General features: G+C 53.2%; 1 protein-coding gene across 1 annotated transcript in view; it reads right to left on the bottom strand.

Moving 5' to 3' along the window:
- Window positions 1-1,328: 1,328 nt before the first annotated feature.
- Window positions 1,329-19,256, bottom strand: part of ADAM33 (ADAM metallopeptidase domain 33) — a 31,985-nt gene continuing 14,057 nt past the window's right edge. The window contains exons 5-24 of the mRNA XM_086612434.1: window positions 19,027-19,103; window positions 18,293-18,479; window positions 17,802-17,867; window positions 17,617-17,688; window positions 16,983-17,149; window positions 16,784-16,868; window positions 15,925-16,067; window positions 12,754-12,931; window positions 12,307-12,396; window positions 11,509-11,704; window positions 9,840-9,948; window positions 9,106-9,310; window positions 8,080-8,157; window positions 7,160-7,268; window positions 6,657-6,807; window positions 5,939-6,029; window positions 5,002-5,247; window positions 4,537-4,700; window positions 3,748-3,765; window positions 1,329-2,487 (exon numbers count right to left, since the gene is read on the bottom strand). Coding sequence (XP_086468560.1) covers window positions 2,436-2,487; window positions 3,748-3,765; window positions 4,537-4,700; window positions 5,002-5,247; window positions 5,939-6,029; window positions 6,657-6,807; window positions 7,160-7,268; window positions 8,080-8,157; window positions 9,106-9,310; window positions 9,840-9,948; window positions 11,509-11,704; window positions 12,307-12,396; window positions 12,754-12,931; window positions 15,925-16,067; window positions 16,784-16,868; window positions 16,983-17,149; window positions 17,617-17,688; window positions 17,802-17,867; window positions 18,293-18,479; window positions 19,027-19,103 — 2,484 coding nt within the window. The 3' untranslated portion in view covers window positions 1,329-2,435. The remainder of the gene's footprint in view (window positions 2,488-3,747; window positions 3,766-4,536; window positions 4,701-5,001; window positions 5,248-5,938; window positions 6,030-6,656; window positions 6,808-7,159; window positions 7,269-8,079; window positions 8,158-9,105; window positions 9,311-9,839; window positions 9,949-11,508; window positions 11,705-12,306; window positions 12,397-12,753; window positions 12,932-15,924; window positions 16,068-16,783; window positions 16,869-16,982; window positions 17,150-17,616; window positions 17,689-17,801; window positions 17,868-18,292; window positions 18,480-19,026; window positions 19,104-19,256) is intronic.

The raw sequence follows: 19,256 nt of genomic DNA, 5'->3' as shown, positions 1-19,256 counted from the left end.
CTGCACCATGGCACAGCCAATCTGCCTCAAGAAAAACCCACTGGTGCATGCAAGGATATCTCCCAGGAAGAGAAAAGATCTTTGACAAGGTGAAAGTATCTTTTGAGCACTTCTTGTGCTGCTGAGCAGGGTCCCAGACCAGTACATGGTTGCAGGATTCCTGAGATCAGAAATGGGGGTTTCCATCAATTCCTTTCCACCCTGAATAGCTCAAATTTAGCCTCTGAATGCACGTGTCCCAGCTCTTCACTGTTGGTGAAGTTTGCGCAGCTGTAGAGGGTGAACTCCCCATCTCGTCACACTGGCAATAGAAGGAGTCGAAAGGGAGTATGATGGCCAGGTGAGTGACATTAATGGTGAAGAATCCAAGCCCAGGGATATTGCATCAGCTTGATGTGATCAATCAATTGCTGGTCTCACAGGAAAGTGTTTTTTGACTGCAGTGCTGTCATCTCTCACTTCGTCGTTAAGTTAAATCGTCCAACTCAGAAAAGATTTTTCCAACCAATTCATCATTGCAGCAACTTCTCCAAACCCTCTCCAACTGTTTAACCCTCTTCTAACACTTATACAAGGGAGGGGATTCACAGCCAGGGAGCAGGGTTTCCCCTCTCCAGGAGCTCCGTAGGCTCTTCCGCAAGTCTGACCATGTCATAAGTCCTTGGGACATCACTAAACAGAATGGGACCTTGGAGAGGTTTAAGAATCAGTTCATTTATCCTGTCCTCTGGAAGCCATCTGAGGATGATCTCAAGAGGTTCCTTTCAACCTAAATGACTCTGTGCTTTTGTGACTTGTTATCAGAGTAATAACAAGTGATCCAGGGGATGCTGGATCCTACATCCCACCTAGATACCCACCAACCAAGAAAGAGATGGAGGTACCAGAGATGCTTCGGGAAAGACCCATGTGCCTGACTAAAGACTTTGAAACAAAGCCTGATCTTAAGAGAATAAGGACAGCGTAGGTTAAGGTGGCCTTAACCACAGCCTGCAATCAGCAGCCCATTTTGTACCACTGAGGATATAATGAAACACCAGGACAGTTTCCTGAGGCTCGTCCCTGAGCCTACATCATGAACAACCTTTACACTGTTTGGACACATCTCAAAAAGGTTTGTCCTAGTCAGATGGGATAGATCCCAGGGTAGCTGGGACGTCTCACACAGTTGGAGCAAATGATCCCAGGTTTAAAGGCTAAGAGACAGGGTTCCAGGGATCTGGCTGCCACGGTGTGGCAGGAGACCTTGGTGTATAAAGGCTCAAAGAACTTCTGAGCAAGAAAAGAGCCAGAGGAGCCAAGGGACTGTACAAAGCCTTTGTTTTCATTTCAGACCCTGACAGAGCCGCATGTCAAGTCATAGGAAAAAGTGGCACGGTATAATACTGTGCATGTCAACAGCACCTTTCATCTGAGGATTGTAAAGCCCTTTCAAGACATCAGTTTGTTAAACCTCACAACACCCCTGTGAGGTAGGTATCACCCCCATTTTACAGACGAGGGGAACTGAGGCACAGAGAAATGCAATGGCTTGGCCAAGGCCTTTGGGCAAGCCAATGGCATGGGCAGGAGGTCTTCCCGCTCTTGTTCCCGGCTTGTGGCTCCTTCCCCCTTTGGACAGCAGAGTATTAGCAGCTCACAGAGTCACTGCTGGGCTTGCCCCATGAGCAGGGAACATGCAGTGTTTATGGAGGGCTCTTGAGCCCCTTGAAAGCACCCTGGTAACCAGTTGCCCTCAGCACTTCAGACATTAAACCATTTCCCAGACAGCTTCTCCTTCCAGGTATGGCCCCAGGATTGTCACTGTTTTTTCTTGTGCAATCAGGCAGGAGGCCAGGAGGAGCCCGAGAACTTGGATCCTTCATGGAAATGTCCCAGCACTATATGACACAGTCCAAACTGGAAACCACTTTTCTCTCATGGCAAATGTCTCCCCGGAGACAATGCCCAGCATTGAACTCTGGTGGCAACGGGTGGTGGAGGGGTCTCACCAGGCCTGGAGGAGAAGGAGGAGGTAGCTAGAAGGATATTACATGGCTTCCACTGCCACTGTCGTCAGCATCTTTTGTCAGTGTTGGATATTCACTTGACCCCAAGCAACCCCATACCAGCCCATGTGCAATGTCAAGAGGAAACTAAAGCTGGAGGGTAAATTGGCAAGGAAGCAAGGCAAGGAGGTGTGGTGGAGTCTCCATCGTGGTAACCCCACCATCAGCCCATCCCAACCCTTAGTTATGTCATGGTACCGATTTCTCCTTTCCTCCCCCCCACCGCTACAGTTTTTGTGCTGAATACATATTCTGCCTTATAAAAATAGTCCTCTGGTATCAAAAGACAAATAAAACAAGAGAGGAATAAAAGACCCCTGTCGCCAGCAGCAGTGCAAATCGGGAGAGCCAGCTCAGGAAGGATGGGCTTAAGGTGTCCTTGGTTTGTCACTTCTTCAAGGGGAAGGAGGCTGATTGGACTTTGATGGCTGGGACTGGCCTAGAGCAGGAAGAGAGAGAAAAACCCATTCAAGTTCAAAGACCAAGCATCCACCACCTCCACCACAACCATCCTTCCACAGCCCAGGGAAGACAAACCAGCTGCTGTCCCTGAGACCAGAGAGGACCTGGGTCTGTTGTGGTCATCCATGTTCTCTCTCAAAAATACAACCCCGGATTGTATCGCTTTGAGGCGTTTTCTTTTGGCGTACCCTCAAAACCCCGACAGGATGCAGAGTCCACCAAAACATGTGGTGGCACTGGCCAGTAACAAGCAGTGAGAACTGGGAGCCCACCAGCTGCCAGAGTCATGTTACTGCTCTTGGCTTCCCAAGAACAGCCAAGATGGTTCGTGCATGACCAAGAAACATTACCAAATCAACCACTCCAACATGGACCCACCCTGGGAATTCATGAAATCTTTCACCTCATCCATCCAAGAAAGACAACAGTTCCCTGGCCCTCTCCTGGCATGTTGGTGGTGCCAAGTAACGAATCCAGACCAGGACAGGGGCACGTCCTGCATCCTTACAAAAATCTGGCCCTGCCAGTCAACGCTTTCTTCCATGAGAACCAGTTCAAGAGAAGATGGCGAGGGACTGCCCTCAGTGGGCAGCCAGGACAAAACTACACCATTTGGAGAGGGAGCTGAGTTTGGCTGTTGGGATGTGCCAAATTTTTCTCTTTCGGGACACCAGTTTTATCTACTACAAGAGATGAGCTACAGGGACTGAGTTACACTGGGAAATATTCAGCCTCCTTGTGGTGGCAACTACAAAGACATAGAAACTAAAATGATCCAAGAAGGTCAAAGTAGTAATTAGCAAAGCAGAATGTCTGGGGATGAGGGCCAACTTCAGTCCAGCATGGTGCCGTCTCTCCATGGCTGGATATGGCCCACAAGCCTGGCTAGCAGGAACGTATGCGAGCACGATCCCCTGAGGCTCCACTCAACTATTTCCAGAGGATTTAGCAATATAGGAAGAGCTGGAGGTAGTAGAGATACTGTAAAGGACTTGGACTCAATACTCCAGCTCCAAATTGGAAAGTCTGTGTCCTCCATTCCCTTGGACACAGGTGCCCAAGGCCTGCTATTATTCGGGTACCCAGAGGGGCTACGTCCTGCTCATCTAAGAACCTCTGGGAAGGGAGACATTTAATCTCAGTCTCTTGGGCCCCAGATCAGTGTTTAACCAAAGACCCAGTCCCACAGGCAGCAAAGACCATCTCCACCTGGTCCTGCACGGTGTCTGCGACTCACCTTTGAGGTGGCATCGGTCTGTAGGGAGGAAAGACGAAACAGAACATCAACGTACATCCTTTCACTCCACTATCCCCAGCAGCTCTCCAACAGCCCCTCCATGCTCTGGGACAGGGGGCCATACACACCCTCAAAGGATGGCATCTCCCTTAACCCATCAGGACCCTACAAGACCCAAAGTCCCAACCTCGGTCACTGTTGGCCAACTTTGGCCAAACCCTGTGGGCTCCTGCCAGGTGGAGGCATGGCTGCAGACCCCAGACACCCACAGGTACCTTGCTCTGGTGGGCAGGTTTTTCTCATGCACTATGCAAGAGAGGGCACGGGCACAGGGTTATTTATGTATGTAGGGTTCCCATCTGGACAAACACTTTGGTTGCAGTTGCTCCTTAGGTAGTAGGATTTCAGATGTCTTCTTATTTCCTTTCTACCTGTTGCTGCTGCCCTCAGATGCTCCATACCAAAGATCCTCAATGCCCTACAGGTCAGTTACCTCAAAGTTGGTGGGCTTCAAACTTCTCTGTAGCTACAGCAGCAGGTACAGGCCCACACAGCCCAGAGCAGAGCATTTCTCCTGCTCCTCAGCAGCCTGACCTGACACACCAGCCATATCGGGAAGGAGCAGGAGAAACCCAGGCCACAGTGAAGACACCATGAGGGGCAGACCAGAGCACACCATAGTGACATTTGGGATGTCCCACCCAAACACAACCCACAAGATTCCCCACTGTGTCCACCTGCAGGACCCCAGCAGTGGTGGGCAGTAGCTCAACTCCTCTCCCAACTTACTTTAACGGCCTTGTGGGGTGGCTCATGGCACTTGTACCCGACGCCTTGAAGTTGGTAGGAGGGACCATGACCAGCAGGGTCTGTCCATGTGCAGAAGGCAGCTCTTTGGCCAGAAGAGGACTTCCAGGCAGTGGCCGACGGGGCGGCTGGTGCTTTGGGACAACCTGGGATCACAAAGCGTATGGGGAGAGACAACATCCTCAGACAAACATCCAGTGATCTACTACAAACCTCTCTCCCGTGCTGCAGAGCTGAGATGCTTCAAAGCACGTAACAGCAACACCCAAACTACCTTAAAATATTCTCATTATCTACTGAACTTTCTTCACCCCTGCAACAGATTCATGCCTTACAGTGGCATGAGAGCTTCTCAATAGCACCCAACCCAAAAGAGCCACAGGCAGCCAAAAACCAGGGAATTTCTATCAGTCTGGCAGCAAAGCACAGCCAATCAGCAAAGCTCACCAGTGGGGTCCTCACGGGGCTGCTGGGGAGAGGTTTCTTTGGAGGCGGCAGCTTAGCCTGCGAGACGACCGTTTTGGTGGGGACCATGGGTGATTTGCTGACTGGCGGAGGTGGCCTGGCCGGCTTGGGGTCTCTTGGGCGCGGAGGGACGGAGTGGGGAGCTGGGCGAAGAGGGTGGACAACATTGACAGGCTGGGAGCCTGGCTGGTGAGCACTGGGTTTGCAGGGGAACGCAGCCCGCGTTGCCTGCAGGGACAAGAAAAGCAGAAGTATGGAGAAAACCCTTAGAGGCATTGCAGGAGGAGCACTGGGTATTTATTCCACTTTCTGGGACAACCATTTTCACCATCCTGCCCAAAAGCTTCACACGTTTGCTCCTCGCTACATACAAGAGGGCACAGGGATGAGAAAGGTGCTGGTCTCAGGAGATCTGGGGCAGGGCCAGCTCTGGAGAATCCAAACCACATTTGCACCAGACTGAATTACAGACGGAAGACATCATCCATTCTGCCCTGCTCTCAGCCACTATGGTTGTGCTCAAAAACACCATTGGTTTCTTCCTAAATTTAGGCTGGGGATTGACCATCCCAAGGTCATCAGAGCTGACACAACCAGCAGCAGAAGCATCTGCCTCCCCAAAGACCCAGCACAAAGTCAACCCAGTGGGATTGCAGAGCTCCTGCTAAGCTTTGCCGTGGTGATGGACAATTTCCTAGTGGAGGCTCCCAGCAATCACTGGAGTCTTTTGAAGCAGGCAGAGCTCAACAGACTCACTCTTAGGAGGGATAGGTACTACTGACGAAGGGCTCACAGTGTAGACCCAAGGCCAAACCAGCACGGAGTACCAGTTGCTTGCCCAGTTGCTAGAGATGTGATCACCCACAAGTATCAAGTCCCAGGGAGGGAAAGTAAACCTGGAAGATGAGTTATTACTTACTTTATTAGTGTGGCTGGAGGTGGAAATGTTCCGCAAGGTGAAAGCAGCTTTGGGACGGCCACCAGTTGACTTCCGACTGATGGTTTTGTTCCTGTCCGGGATCACAATGGTAAATCACAGATGGCAAAATAAAGTAACCGACTTTGCAACAGCTGCCTCTCGAAATGCTGCGCATCAGCAAGAGACTGTCTCCGTTAACAGACCGTTAACAGCCTTGCAGTGCTGGGTGAGCAGGGACAACAAGTCTGTCTTGAGATAATGAGGGTAATGAAGGAGGTTGTTGGTTCTGGGATTTTTTTTTCTCAAATTATTGCAAGGGCTCCGAGGTATGTGTGTGTCTGTACCTGTACTGGGAGGGGAAATAATGAGACTACCTAAATTCAGTGATCCTTTACTGCCCTTCTTGCAGCCTGCTAGGAGCAGATGGCAAGAAAGCTCCTTGGTACCAGGTCACCTTTGTCATTAGTCTCTGGGGTTGTCCCGTCCAACTGACAGTTCCTGTCCTCTGCTCACAGGAGACCTGAGAACCTCAGACTGCCCCAGAAGAGAGCTCTTCATATCTCAACCACGTCTCATACCACTTTGAAACAGGCCCTGTGCACCACCAGCTCGCCCAGAACTGTTCCTACCAGGCTAGACACTGCCAGTAGCAAGAAAACAAGGTTTCAAAGTCTCACTGGGTCCTCAAGAAAGAAGGGATTTACGATGTATCACCCACCGATATGTCTCCTGGCTCCTCTTCCTCATCTCCTTTATCCATTTATTCAGAAGAGAGTTCTCCCGTCGGTACCAAAAGTAGATGATCATCATAAGCACCGGGAGGAAGAGGAGGAAGATGAGCAGAAGGGTTATTAAGATGGCTTCATGATCTGGCAGGGAAAGCACAAACATGAGTGCAGGGCTGGGACAGCCAGCAGCCTCCAGCTTCACTCGATGGAAACGTCGGTCCCGTCTGCCCATCGCCAGCCACCCAGGCTAGAGACATCATGCTGATCACACCTCCAAAAAGGGAGCAGTACCATCCGGTGGCCTCCGATAAAAATGAGTGGCCACACCAAGCAACCAGAGCCGGGCACAGGCTGCGAGTCTGCCAGAACAGGCCCGACCCAGCGTATTTGGGAGTGGAGCCAACAGCAGCTTTATCGTGCCATCTCTCCCTCTCGTAGCATCGCTGCAGCCCCACCAGCGTCACAAGGCACCAGAAGAGAAGTCGTGACTCACTGTCGTGCTGCACGGGGCCACTGTCCACGCTGCCACCCAAGCCCGGCTTCTCGCAGTACGGGGGAGCCCAGCCCGCATCGCAGTGGCAGTTCTTGTTGCTGTTGCAGACCTGCAAGGAGAGAAGGAGGGCTGGAGATCATGAGGGACATATGGAGACGATGGTCTGTACAGTGGGGACGAGAGCAGATGGCCAATGGCAGGAGGCCAGGCTGAAGGAGCTTAACCCCTGCCAATATTCACCCCTTGAGCACCACTTGGATCATGTCTGCGTTGCCCTCAAATCTGTGATTGCAACATACAGAGATGTTTTGTTGCTGACACTTTTATTTCGCTGCTCGTTGTAGAAACCTTGAGGACAGGTATCTCACACCCTCAGTTTTCACGCCGCGGGACTAGACAAGCCTGATGCCCTTAATATTTTGCCTTAGGCGAGAAGTTTGTTAAACATCTTCCCCTTGGGATCTTCCCACTGAACCACAGCACTGCTGTTGCCTTATTTGACACAGCCCTGCGTTCTGCAGAGGTCCGATCTTTGTAGCCTTTAAGCTTTGGACAATAATGGCTCTTTCTATTCGCTGAACCATTTCCCTGACTTTGTGCAGTCCCAGTTGTTTCTAACTCTTGTTTTACCATCAGAGGGAACAAGCACCTCGTCTGAGCTCTAAACGCTCTCCAGTTCTAATGGGATCCTGATCCAAATTTTGCAGATGGTCCTTACATCACAAATGACCTTCTTCGTCTAACTTGGACACGGGTAAGCAAAGACCTCAGCTCAGTCTCACCCATAGCTGATGCACATGAGTTACGAAAAGCAGATGCCCACCACACTGCAAGGCTCATCCCTGTGGGAGTCACTTGGTTTTGCTTAAGAACCTGTGCTCATCTCAGAAGCCTGCTGTAGGTCTCAGGCAATAACTCACCCCATGACCGTTGCACCGGGAAACACACTTTTCCAGCTCAAAAAGGGAGGCGTTCTGGCACCGGCGATCTTTGCAAACCTGAGAGAGAGCCAAGAAGCTGAGGTTAGAGAAAGACCCAAGAGAGGGGAGACAGTGATCTTCTGGCTTCAAAGATGGGAGCCCTCTCGAAGGATGCTGTCCGTTGGAAAATGCTGATTGGTTAAATTGTATTGTTCCAGGTCGATGCATTTCACTCCAATTGTCAGCACAGCCCAGGAAACCTCTGCCATTCTCCCATCCAGCACAGCTCAGCGGACACCAGCCACCACCACTTCCACCTCTCTCCCCTGACAACCCACCTGGCAGCTCCTGGAGAAGGCATTTCCCATCTGGCCCTAAAATGCCGGCACCAGACAAAAAAAAAAACAACACTGGATTTCAAAACCAGCCATCCTTTCTCATGAAAACATCGACATTTTGGCCTTCTATCCCAAACTGGGATGAAAATTTCACGATTAAAATGTCAAATAGCAAAGGCCATATCTCCACAGCCAACTCTGTCTGGCATGCATCCCTGCTACCATGTCCTCTACCAGGCTTTTGCCCTTTTTTCTGCCCTCTGTAAAGTACTTGGAGATACAGAAGCAGTAAAGGAGACTAACACTCAGTTAGCAGCATCTGACTGGATCTGTCGTCTTGATTCCTAACAGTTTTTCCCTGGGAAACAATTTATTAATAGGAGGAAGCCTCATCCATCAAGTCCTACGCCATGTAGTTCTTGTTGGGGTTGCTCCACTATGCATTAAGTTAGTAAAGAAGCATGGAGGCCAGAGAGGAGAATCTGGTGGCCTACCCACAAGCATCTGGTGATGTCTAGAAATGCCCCGGTTGAGATGTCACCAGGGCAATATCTGCAAACATAGAGGAAAACATGTCCCATGGCCAGGCTGTAATGCAGGGAACAGCCAACATCCACAGTAGAGCTGGGATAAAAGGCAAGGAGATGATCTCCTGGAGGAGATCCCAGCCCCAGAGAGAAGCACTCACCATCCCATCTCCACATTTCGTCCCCGTCATCACCAGCCCAGGGTCAGAGAGGTCTTCCTCATCGTCCTTTGAGGTATACATGTAGGTGCCTCGGCACTTCACCTCCCGCCCATTGAAGCGGATGGTGGTGTCGATGGAGACAGTGTTGGTCCCTTGGGGCTTCTTCGCTGAGCTCTGGCACTGGATCTTGCCACACATAGCATCCCTAGGAGCAGGACACAGCTGAGGTGAGGGCAGGAGATGTGGGTACCCACCACTTCACCTTCCCTGCCCCATCACCCCCTGCCCTGCTGCCTGCTGGTTCACCTTCCTCTGAATTTATGGCCATGGGCGGTTGTGTTGGGAGAGGCTCAACAGGTTCAGAAAGGGCTTGGATAAATCATGGACAGCACAGAGCAATGCTGGAGAGAACAGTTGGGGGTGGTCCCTCTAACATCCGTAGTCTAACTGGGAATACTGGAGAGCACACATTTCCTAAACAGCATCTCCTGCTGTTGCTCTCTTTGATTGTCCCTTCAGGTTGGGCTGGGAGGTGATCCATGGTGGGACAACCTCCCAGTAGTGATGGGGACTGAACCCAAGAAAGACCTAGTGGCTTCCTCAGGTCCAAAACTGAGCTGACCTGAGGGGTGATGCCAGGAGGTTGAGGTAGGACCCTGCCAGTCCCTTCGCATGGGGGCTGCGGATGTGGGAGGAGGAGATGGGGCACCCATGGGTGCCAGTGCTGCACCCACCTCTTGTCACATTTCACATAGCGCCCTTGGCTGTCTTTGCCGCAGTTGCCATAGGTGTTGCCAGCCATGTTCACGTCCTGGAAACAGGCATCTGGGGCCGGCCAGGCACCTGCAGAGAGGAAGGAAAGGTCCCACATGAGATGGGGAAACCCATCAGCAGGGAGAAATACCAAAACTGGGACCGGCAGCTGGATGCTTATGGAGAAAACACCATGGAAAAGTCCATCAGAGAGCTCCTGCTGCAGGTGCCAGGACACAAACAGCACAAGAGGAGTGAAATCCCCTTTGCTCCAGGATCTTGCAGACAATTTGGCCCTGGGGGAGGATTCCCCCCTGTGCCTGCTGCACTGCTATGTAAATGGGGACCTATGTTCCCATACGAGGTGGAAGCAGTGGTGGGGTGCACATGGGCACAAGCCGGGTGTTGGGAGTGTGGGTATGGGGGCTGCAGTGCGCACACGGGCAGGGTGCAGCACGTGGCTGCGCGTGGTCATACGTAGCGTGGAGGCTCTATGCAGCATGGGGTCGTACACAGCTGAGGTCCATAGGCAGCAGATGGCCATATGGAGCACATGAGCTACGGGCCATATGCAGAGTGGAGGTTGTATGCAGTCTGTGGCCACATAAAATGTGCATGTATACATATATATATATGAAGCGTGTAACAACCATATGAAGCATTTGGCCATGTACACCTTATGAGCCACATCATCGGATCAAAGATGATCCAAGGGCTGGAGCATCTCTGCTATGGAGACGGGCTGAGAGAGTTGGGGTTGTTCAGCCTGGAGAAAAGAAGGCTCAGGGAAGACCTTCCAGCGGCCTTCCAGTACCTAAAGGGGCTACAAGAAAGCTGGAGAGGGGCTTTGGACAAGGGCATGGAGTGATAGGACAAGGGGCAATGGCTTTAAACTGAAGGAGGGAAGATTTCAATTAGATCTAAGGAAGAAATTTTTTACAATGAGGGTGGTGAGGCACTGGAACAGGTTGCTCAGAGAAGCTGTGGCTGCCCCATCCCTGGAAGTGTTCAAGGCCAGGTTAGATGATGCTTTGAGCAACCTGGTGTAGTGGAAGGTGTCTCTGCCCATGGCGGAGGGGTTGGAACTAGATGATCTTGAAGTTGCCTTCCAATCCAAACCATTCTATGATTTTATGATCTATAGGCCATTTGCAGTATAGGGTCTGCAGGCCATGTGAGGGCCATAGGTAGAATATGGGCTAACTAAAGCAAGGAGGCCATATACAGTCTGTGCAGCCCATGAGCTGTACACAGCATTGAAGCCATATGTAGTGTATGGGCTGCACTACAGCGTGGAGGTCACTTGCAGCATATGGAGTCATGGGCAACATGGGGGCCATAGGCAGCACGGGGGCTGTATGTAATGCATGGGCTATATGCAGTGTGGGAGCCATAGGCAATGGGTAGAAGGGCACAGCAGAAGACCAGGCATCCAGGAGTGTGCATGCACAGCACCCCCAGCCCTCCATGTCAGCCCCACAGGATGTCGACCCCAACCCTGGATGGGGACAGCACAACCCCTCCATCCACCACCCATGGGCAGGGGACATGGAGACTCCATCCATGTGCAGACACAGTGCTGAGACCCACCGTGGCTCCTGCTCCGGAGAGGGGTGGCAAGGAGGCAGGGCTGGGGCTGGTGGGACTCACCTGGTCCCCAGAGCTGGATGCACTGCTGGTGGTGGGTCATGCACATGCCATTGTTGCAGTAAGCCTCGCCGTAGGCGCAGGACGAGCCATCCAGAAGGTATACGTTGGCTGGGCAGTAGGCTGAGGCACCCGTGCAGTATTCCGGGAGGTCACAGGATCCCGCTGCTTCCCTGCAGATCGTCCCAGCCACCTTTAGCTGCCACAGGAAGAGAGAGAAACATCAGCACTGAGTGACAGCAAAGGGGTCAATTCGGGATTGCTACTGCCTCCAGGTACAGCTTGGGGCCATAAACCATCTATAATGTCGGGCAGATTTTGATTAGATCTAAGGAAGAAATTTTTTTACACTGAGGGTGGTGAGGCACTGGAATAGGTTGCCCAGAGAATTTGTGGCTGCTCCATCCCTGGAAGTGTTCAAGGTCAGGTTGGATGAGGCTTTGGAGCAACCTGGTGTAGTGGAAGGTGTCCCTGGCCATGGCAGGGGGGTTGGAACTGGATAATCTTTGAGGTCCCTTCCAACCCAAACCATTCTGTGATTCTGTGTCCCCTGTGGGACTATACGGGGCTGTCAAGGTATAAAAACCAAATTCCTGGGCTGGACCTCAGCCACAAAGCAGCCAGCAGAGACTCTCCTGCGGACACAAGTTTACGCGTAACTCTCCTCATTTGGCACGAGGGTGAGTTGACCTTATGGACATGAAGCATGTGAGTCCCGAGGGAATGGTGGGGGCCGTATCTCCCTGCTGAGCCCATGGGTGGCCAGGTGGGCACAGTGGGGGACACTGTGGAGGGACTCACCTTGCAGTTCTGGCAGCAGTCGCCGTGGGCACATTGGGCCCCTGCCTTGAGTGTGCAGTTGTGTGCGTTGCAGCATGGGTTGGTGCACTCCTACGTGGGGGGAAGAAGAAGACACCACCACAATCAGTGAGTCCATCCCTTCCCCGTTGCTGCCCCCAGACCTTTCTCCATCCATCACAGAATCGCTTTTCTTACTTTGCTGATGGGGAAACTGAGGCATGAGGGGGATGAAGAAAATCTGAGCACTCTGGAGCAATGCCAAGAAGAAAGCCAGATCAGGTTAAATGGATTTAGGAAGGCGGGACTGGGAAAAGCCCTTTGGATGGAGTCCCTGTGGTGACCAGCAAACCCCATTCCCTTGGAAATACCCCTCTGCACGTGGGACGCATCCTGCCACCCAGCAGCAAACGCCTCTGCAGGAAAGCAATGCAGCACCCAGCACCGTACCTCCACTTCCCCGCAGTCACAGTCTTCTCCTTCCTCCAGAAAGCCATTGCCACATTTCCGTCCCACCACCAGGTCCTTGGTGTCGGGCAGGTTGAAGAGACACATGCCACCTCCCTTCTGGAAGTAGTTCTCCAGCTGTCTCTTGCTGCAGGAGCTGAACACGCGAGGGAAGGGGTGTCTGCACAGGGGACAGATGGGGAGGGATGGGAACCGGGGCCATCGGGACGAGGAGAAGGTGAAAAAACACAGTCAGAGCTTGGAAATAAGGACACGGGCAAACTGATGCAAACCCTTCCGAGAGCAGAAGCCACTATCGGCCAGATGCATCAAGATGTATCCCCCACCCTGACTTGCACCATCTGGCTGAGCATGTGATTGACAACCAGTGGACACCACACTGAACCCAAATATTCTCCAGAATGGGATGGGGTGGACAAGCAGAGACGCTATACGTCACCCCCAGAACATCAACCCTCCAGCAAAGAACCTCTTGGAGACTGGAGACCCGAGATTGGAGACTGAAAGCCCAGGGAGCACCCATGCCTGCAGGCCCTGCCAGCTCAATGCTGGTGTAGGTGCTACCTCCGTGACTCAGTCCCCAGCACCTGGGACACCACAGACCGTCCCTGTCCTAACCGCAAGGCGGGTCCTCCACATCTGCTGTGACCATCTGCTCAGGATGTCTGCAAAATACGTGCTCGTTATCACAGAGCTGCTGCTGGGAAATACCCGTTTGGGGCCATTTAAATACTTCTGAGGCTGAGATGGAACCAAATCATCTACAAAATTAAAGAAAAATGGAAAAGTACTCAGGAAAAAAAAACAGAAAGACCCACAAACCTGTACTAAATCATCCACAAGACCTAAGTAGCAAAAACAAATAAATAAATCAGAGCTTTCTACATGCAAAGTCATTTCTCTAACAGCCTTTTCTGTAAGGAGCTGGAGAGAAACGGTGATTTTCTAGAGAAGCTCCGAGCACAGTTCTTCCTTAATTTTGCACAAGTTTTGTGGGGGTGTCTGTTTTGTGCTGAGGTACTAAGAAGAAGGAAGCAGAGAGCAAGAGCCATGCACCGCTCTCCGCTTCTGCGCTGGTTTCATTTCCTCCTAGCAATGAAAATAAAAAAATATGTTTATCTCATATTAGGCCAGCTCATTTCCGAGATGACACAGAGGGCTTTTTCTAAAAGTAATTTTGAAGTCTGGGGGAAATCTCTTGAGCTGCAGGGAAAGCTGTTAAGTCCACACAGGTGATGGGAGGGTGAGTAAATAAATATACCGTGAGCTCAGACACGAGCTTGCAAATAGGGAGAGGTTGAAAAAGAGTCAAAAATGTGTTTCCCGCTCACGGGGGGTGAAAAAAAAATAAAGTATTTCAGCAAAAAAAGGAAGGGAAGAAACGTGGCAGGGAGATGGCAGCTCGGAGAACTTTGCCTGCAGGGGTGAGCAAGGGCACGGCTGAGCTCCAGCATCTGCTACTGCTTTGCAGCCAGCTCCGGCGGGGGGCACGGTAATTAGTTATTGGGATAACTAAACAAAAATGTGAACAACTGCCTCGTCCTGGAAATCCAGTGCTTTTCCCCACCACAATCCCCAGTGCTTTTCCCCACTGGCAGAGACAGAAGCCAGGGGTCAGGGCCATGGTCTGCCAGCCCTGAGAGCCGTGGAAGAACAACCTGGGGACACTCCAAAACCTCATCGTGGGTTTGGTCTGTTATTTATTAATGGGAAGAGCGGGTGGGTTCAAATAACGGTGAATAAACAGCTGCTTTTCTGCAGCTCGCAGGGAAATCCAGGACGGCTGTCTTGGCGGGAGGTGGAAAACCCAATGGGACAAGGACTTTGGAAGGGAAAGTGGTACCAACCAGCTGAACTTCATACAGCTCTGGGCCGAATTAATGGGGAAAAGCAAAGGAAAACAAACTCTGGAGGGCACAAAAGCTAATGACTGCCACTCCGGAGCATGTCACATCCAGATTTAATGGGGTTGGAGTGAGGGATGTGAGCTCACCCCACCGCAGCCCCGCAATGCCATCAGTCCCTGCTGGCATGGCCAGGCACTGGGCACCTCTTCGCCTTCCGGTCATAAAATAAAGAATTGTAGAACAGTTTGGGTTGGAAAGGACCTCAAAGATCATCTAGTTCCAACTCCCCTGCCATGAGCAGGGACACTCTCCACTACACCAAGTTGCCCAAAGCCCCATCCAACCTGGCCTTGAACACTTCCAGGGATGGGGCAGCCACAGCTTCTCTGGGCAACTTCTTCCAGTGCCTCATCACCCTCAGTGTATAAAATTTCTTCTTTAGATCTAATCTAAATCTCCCCTCTTTCAGTTTAAAGCCATTGCCCCTTGTCCTGTCACTACATGCCCTTGTCCAAAGCCCCTCTCCAGCTTTCCTGTAGCCCCTTTAGGTACTGGAAGGCTGCTGGAAGGTCTCCCCAGAGCCTTCTCCAGGCTCAAGAGCCCCAACTCTCTCAGCCTGTCTCCATAGCAGAGGCATTCCAGCCCTCGCATCATCTTCGTGGCCCTTCTCTGGACACGCTTCAACAGGTCCATGTTCTTCTGATGTTGGGGACCCCAGAGCTGAACACAGCACTGCAGGGGGGAGTCTCAGGAGAGCAGAGCAGAGGGGCAGAATCCCCTCCCTCGACCTGCTGTCCACGCTGCTTTGGATGCAGCCCAGGACATGGTTGGCTTTCTGGGCTGCCAGCGCACATTGCTGGTTCATGTTGAGCTTCTCATCAACCAACACCCCCAAGACCTTCTCCTCAGGGCTGCTCTCCATCCATTCTCCACCCAGCCTGTACTTGTGCTTGGGAATAATTTCATCACGCTGAGTTGTGGGCACAGGAAAATGCCTGGGACTCCTGTAACATAGCTAGCAGCGAACATCCACTTGGGTACATCCCTGGCTGTTTTGGGATGGGGCTGCTATCCCTCTGCTACCCCCTGCTCTCCCTCAGAGACCACCAGCCCTGCCTACTCCTGGGCCCCAGGATGTCCTCGCTCCAGGGAACTGAGATGTGACGTGCAAACGGGGAGGAGGTCTACCAGCCAGGTCCTCCTTGGCAACGAGGCACCGACTCCCTCCCCACTCCCCGTCCCTCCCAGAATCCACAACCTGCTGAGTAGGGCTTAGGGGCCGCAACCTGTCCCCACTGCCACTTACCCGGTGGCCGCTGCCATGACACAGCCACCTTGCTCTGGGGTGGCCTCCACGCAGCAGCCCGTGCTATCGTGGCTCATGCCAAAATTGTGGCCGATTTCGTGGGCCATAGTGGCGGCTGCTCCGATGGGCTGCTCCGAGTGGTCCTGTGTAGGGATGGGGGATACATCAGCACAGCAGCCAGGAACCATGGAGAAGGGTGGACCCCCAGCAGGGAGTGGGGGTGGGGTGATGGAGGGACTACAACATCCCTGGGATTGCAACTGGATCCCACGGGAGGGGCAGAGAGAGGGATGGAGGATGATTCATGGCAGAAGTGGGCTTCAGTCTCCTAAAAGTCCCACACGGGACTGTTGGGAAGCTCTCTGGCTGGAACCAACTGCTGAAAACCTGGGGCCTTGGAAGGCACATCCCAAAAACCAGGAACCTCGGTGCCCCACACCACCACCACCACCCTGCTTAGGGACCACAGGTCACCAGGGCCACCATCACCCGGATAAGAATTACATGGGGTGGAGATGACCCTACACAACTAGAGCGCAGAAGCAGGGAACAAGCAGGGGCTATTCACTATGAGGGGCAGAAGCAACTCAGGAGATCCCACCACTGCTGCTAGCTACAAGCTAGGGGTGTGCATGGGGTGGGAGACTCTTAAACCAGCCCTTTCTCACGCTCCTTAGCACTTGGACAACATCTGAGAGGGGTAAGGGGCTACCAGCATCATCGTTCGCTCTCAGGATGCATTCCAGGACCAGCCCTGGCTGGCTGGTCCTCCGAGCCCATGAAGCACCCCAACAAGAGGAGTTGGTGATGGGGACCCCCAGCCTGGGAGGAGCAGCAAGGACCCCCGTGCCCCTCTTACCACACTGACGCCTCCAGAGTTATCTGCGCTGCACATCCCCTCCAGCGGGGCCATGCCGATAGTTGTCCCCCTGAACGTCTTCCCTCTGCTCAGAAAGGAAAACGGAGGAGCAGTTAGGACACCAGGGGTGGTTTGCAGACCTCAATCCAAGCTGGGACCCCCCCTGCCCCAACATCTCCAGGTCCATCGGGGTGCTCACGTCAGCAGCTGGGCATTGTCATGCTTCTTGCGTGACCTCAGCGCCTTCTTCCATTGCAGGAAGGACCAGAGCGTGGCGTTGGCATCGCTGGTGACGGTGCACTGGTCCCGCTCCGTCCACACCTCCAAGCCGATCAGGGCCACCTTGATGTTGAGCGACCTGTAAAACTGCAGGAAGGGAACAGGGATGGAGGGAACAGGCATTTGCTGCACATACTCCATCCCCACCACAGCATCTCATCTGGTTGCGTCTCCATGCCTTCCCTCCAGCGGGGTGACTCAGGGACACACTTGTCCCAAATCCACCTGCAAAGATGAGCTCTACAGGCACCGGTGTGGGCACGGGAGCCAGGCAGGATGGCACAATGCCATCCATCTGCTGCCAGCATTGATCCCCATTGCCACAGCAGAGCAAAAAGCCAGCACCTTTTTCACTGCTGCAGCTCCATCAACAAGTGACAAAGCATTTCCCACCACGTGCTCACATCTGCCACCTAAACTGCTCACTGCAGTGACACAGGGACAGTCCTTGAGGACCACCATCAGGCTGGCCCTGACCTCAGCTGCTTTCACGTGCACCAGGAATGATGGAAGTGGTGACAAGAGACCAGCAGGTCCCTCTGGCCAGCTGTTACCTTGTCCACATAGTTGGCAATCTCCACGATGCGCTGCTTGGTGTGGCCCAGGTTGAGGTTCTGGTTCCTGTACTGCAGAGAGACAGGGATGGGGAAGGGTCACCAGAGGGAAAGGAGGGAGGGAAACAGAGAAAGGTCCTGGCTTTTCAGCAGGGGATCAGTTTTGTGCCTCCCACAGCACTCACCAGCGTGTGATCAGCAACAATGAAGAGCTCCATGTACTTCATGGTCCTCCAGGCATCTCTCTTCACCTGCAAAGCCAGACAGAAAAGTTCAGAGGAGCAAAGGAGCAGGCAGCCCCACGGCTCTGGGCATCTCAGGCTTCCCAGAGCGGCTCAGGAAGGACAGCTGCGAGGGGAAACTGAGGCACGAGGCGACAAGGAGAATTTGAGCAGCTACAGTGCAATTCCCAGCGTTACCTCACGGCACGTCCCACACCATACGGCACAGCACCGCTCCCCAACTCACACCTCCTCCCTTTGAGGTCTCCTGCCCAAACTCAGACCAGGAACACTGCCCACGCAGGCTCCTCACGTCCCACTTGCCTGCACAACCCCGCCCAGACGCCAGAGTGACAGGCACCCCGCCACAAGCTGCAGGCAGTCAGCAGGAGTGCAGACCACCCTGCTCCCAGGCCTCTGTCCCTCCCCAGCGAAGGACGCTGGGGTGGATTTACCCGGCCATGAGCTGGCTGGAAGAACCCAGCGATGTCGGCGACGGTGCTCCCGATATCGTCGCCGTGGCCGCAGGTCCCACCTCGGATGGGCAAGTGCTCTGCGCGGTGGATGATGTGGTGGCCTGGCTCGGGGGTCCCCAGGGGTTGCAGGTAGTAGCTGGCGTTGCTGCTGAGCACTATCAGGCCCCTGGTAACGGAGAGCAGCCCCTGATGGCTCCCGTGGTGCTTCCGCCCCACTCCCCCAGCCCCTCCTGAGGCCCCACAAACTCACTGCACCTCAGCTTGGTCCATACCCAGCACAGGGCAGAGCCAAGAGACGGGGGTCTCTGTGAATACAGCCCTATGAGCTAATATGTCTTTGACATTCAACCCTCCGTGCCAGTCCGACCATGCGGACGCAGGACAGCAGCTAGCAGACGCGACGGGACGATGCTCGGTTCTGGGGTACCCGCTGTGAGGTGCGGGGTCTCGCCTCCTCCAGAGACAAATTTCCTTGAAGGCAGTTCATGCTGCCAGAAAAATGGCCTCTGCCCTGTCACCGCCACCCACTCCCAGGGTTGGGTGAAGGATGGGAGAATGGGAGCAATGGAAAATCAGCCCGAAGCATCTAGAGCTGGGCTTGGAGGACCATCGGTGCTGCTCCAGGGGGTCCCCACAGACAGGAAGCATGTAGATGGATCCATCCCTCTTCTTCATCAGCCCTACAAGCCCCATGGCCCCACACGTCTCCGTACCGTATTCCCGAGCAGGTGCTGAGGACAACCCAGGAGCTGCCATAGCTCTGGACGTGCCCGTGGTAGTAGCAGTGGTCCTGCAAGAGAAGCAATGGAGACCCTCTGTTAGTGTTGGGCAGCAACAAACCCCACGTGCTCATCCCATAAAAAACCCACCCGTTCGTGTCCCTCTGCACAGGGAAACAGGAAGGATGGAGCCAGGAGGCTGCTGGCTCCAACGGTTCAGCCCA

Source organism: Tauraco erythrolophus, chromosome 5 (genome assembly GCF_009769465.1).
Source record: "Tauraco erythrolophus isolate bTauEry1 chromosome 5, bTauEry1.pri, whole genome shotgun sequence".
Taxonomy (NCBI): domain Eukaryota; kingdom Metazoa; phylum Chordata; class Aves; order Musophagiformes; family Musophagidae; genus Tauraco; species Tauraco erythrolophus.
The sequence above is the reverse complement of the archived record's forward strand: the minus strand, read 5'-3'. Positions and strand labels throughout refer to the sequence as shown.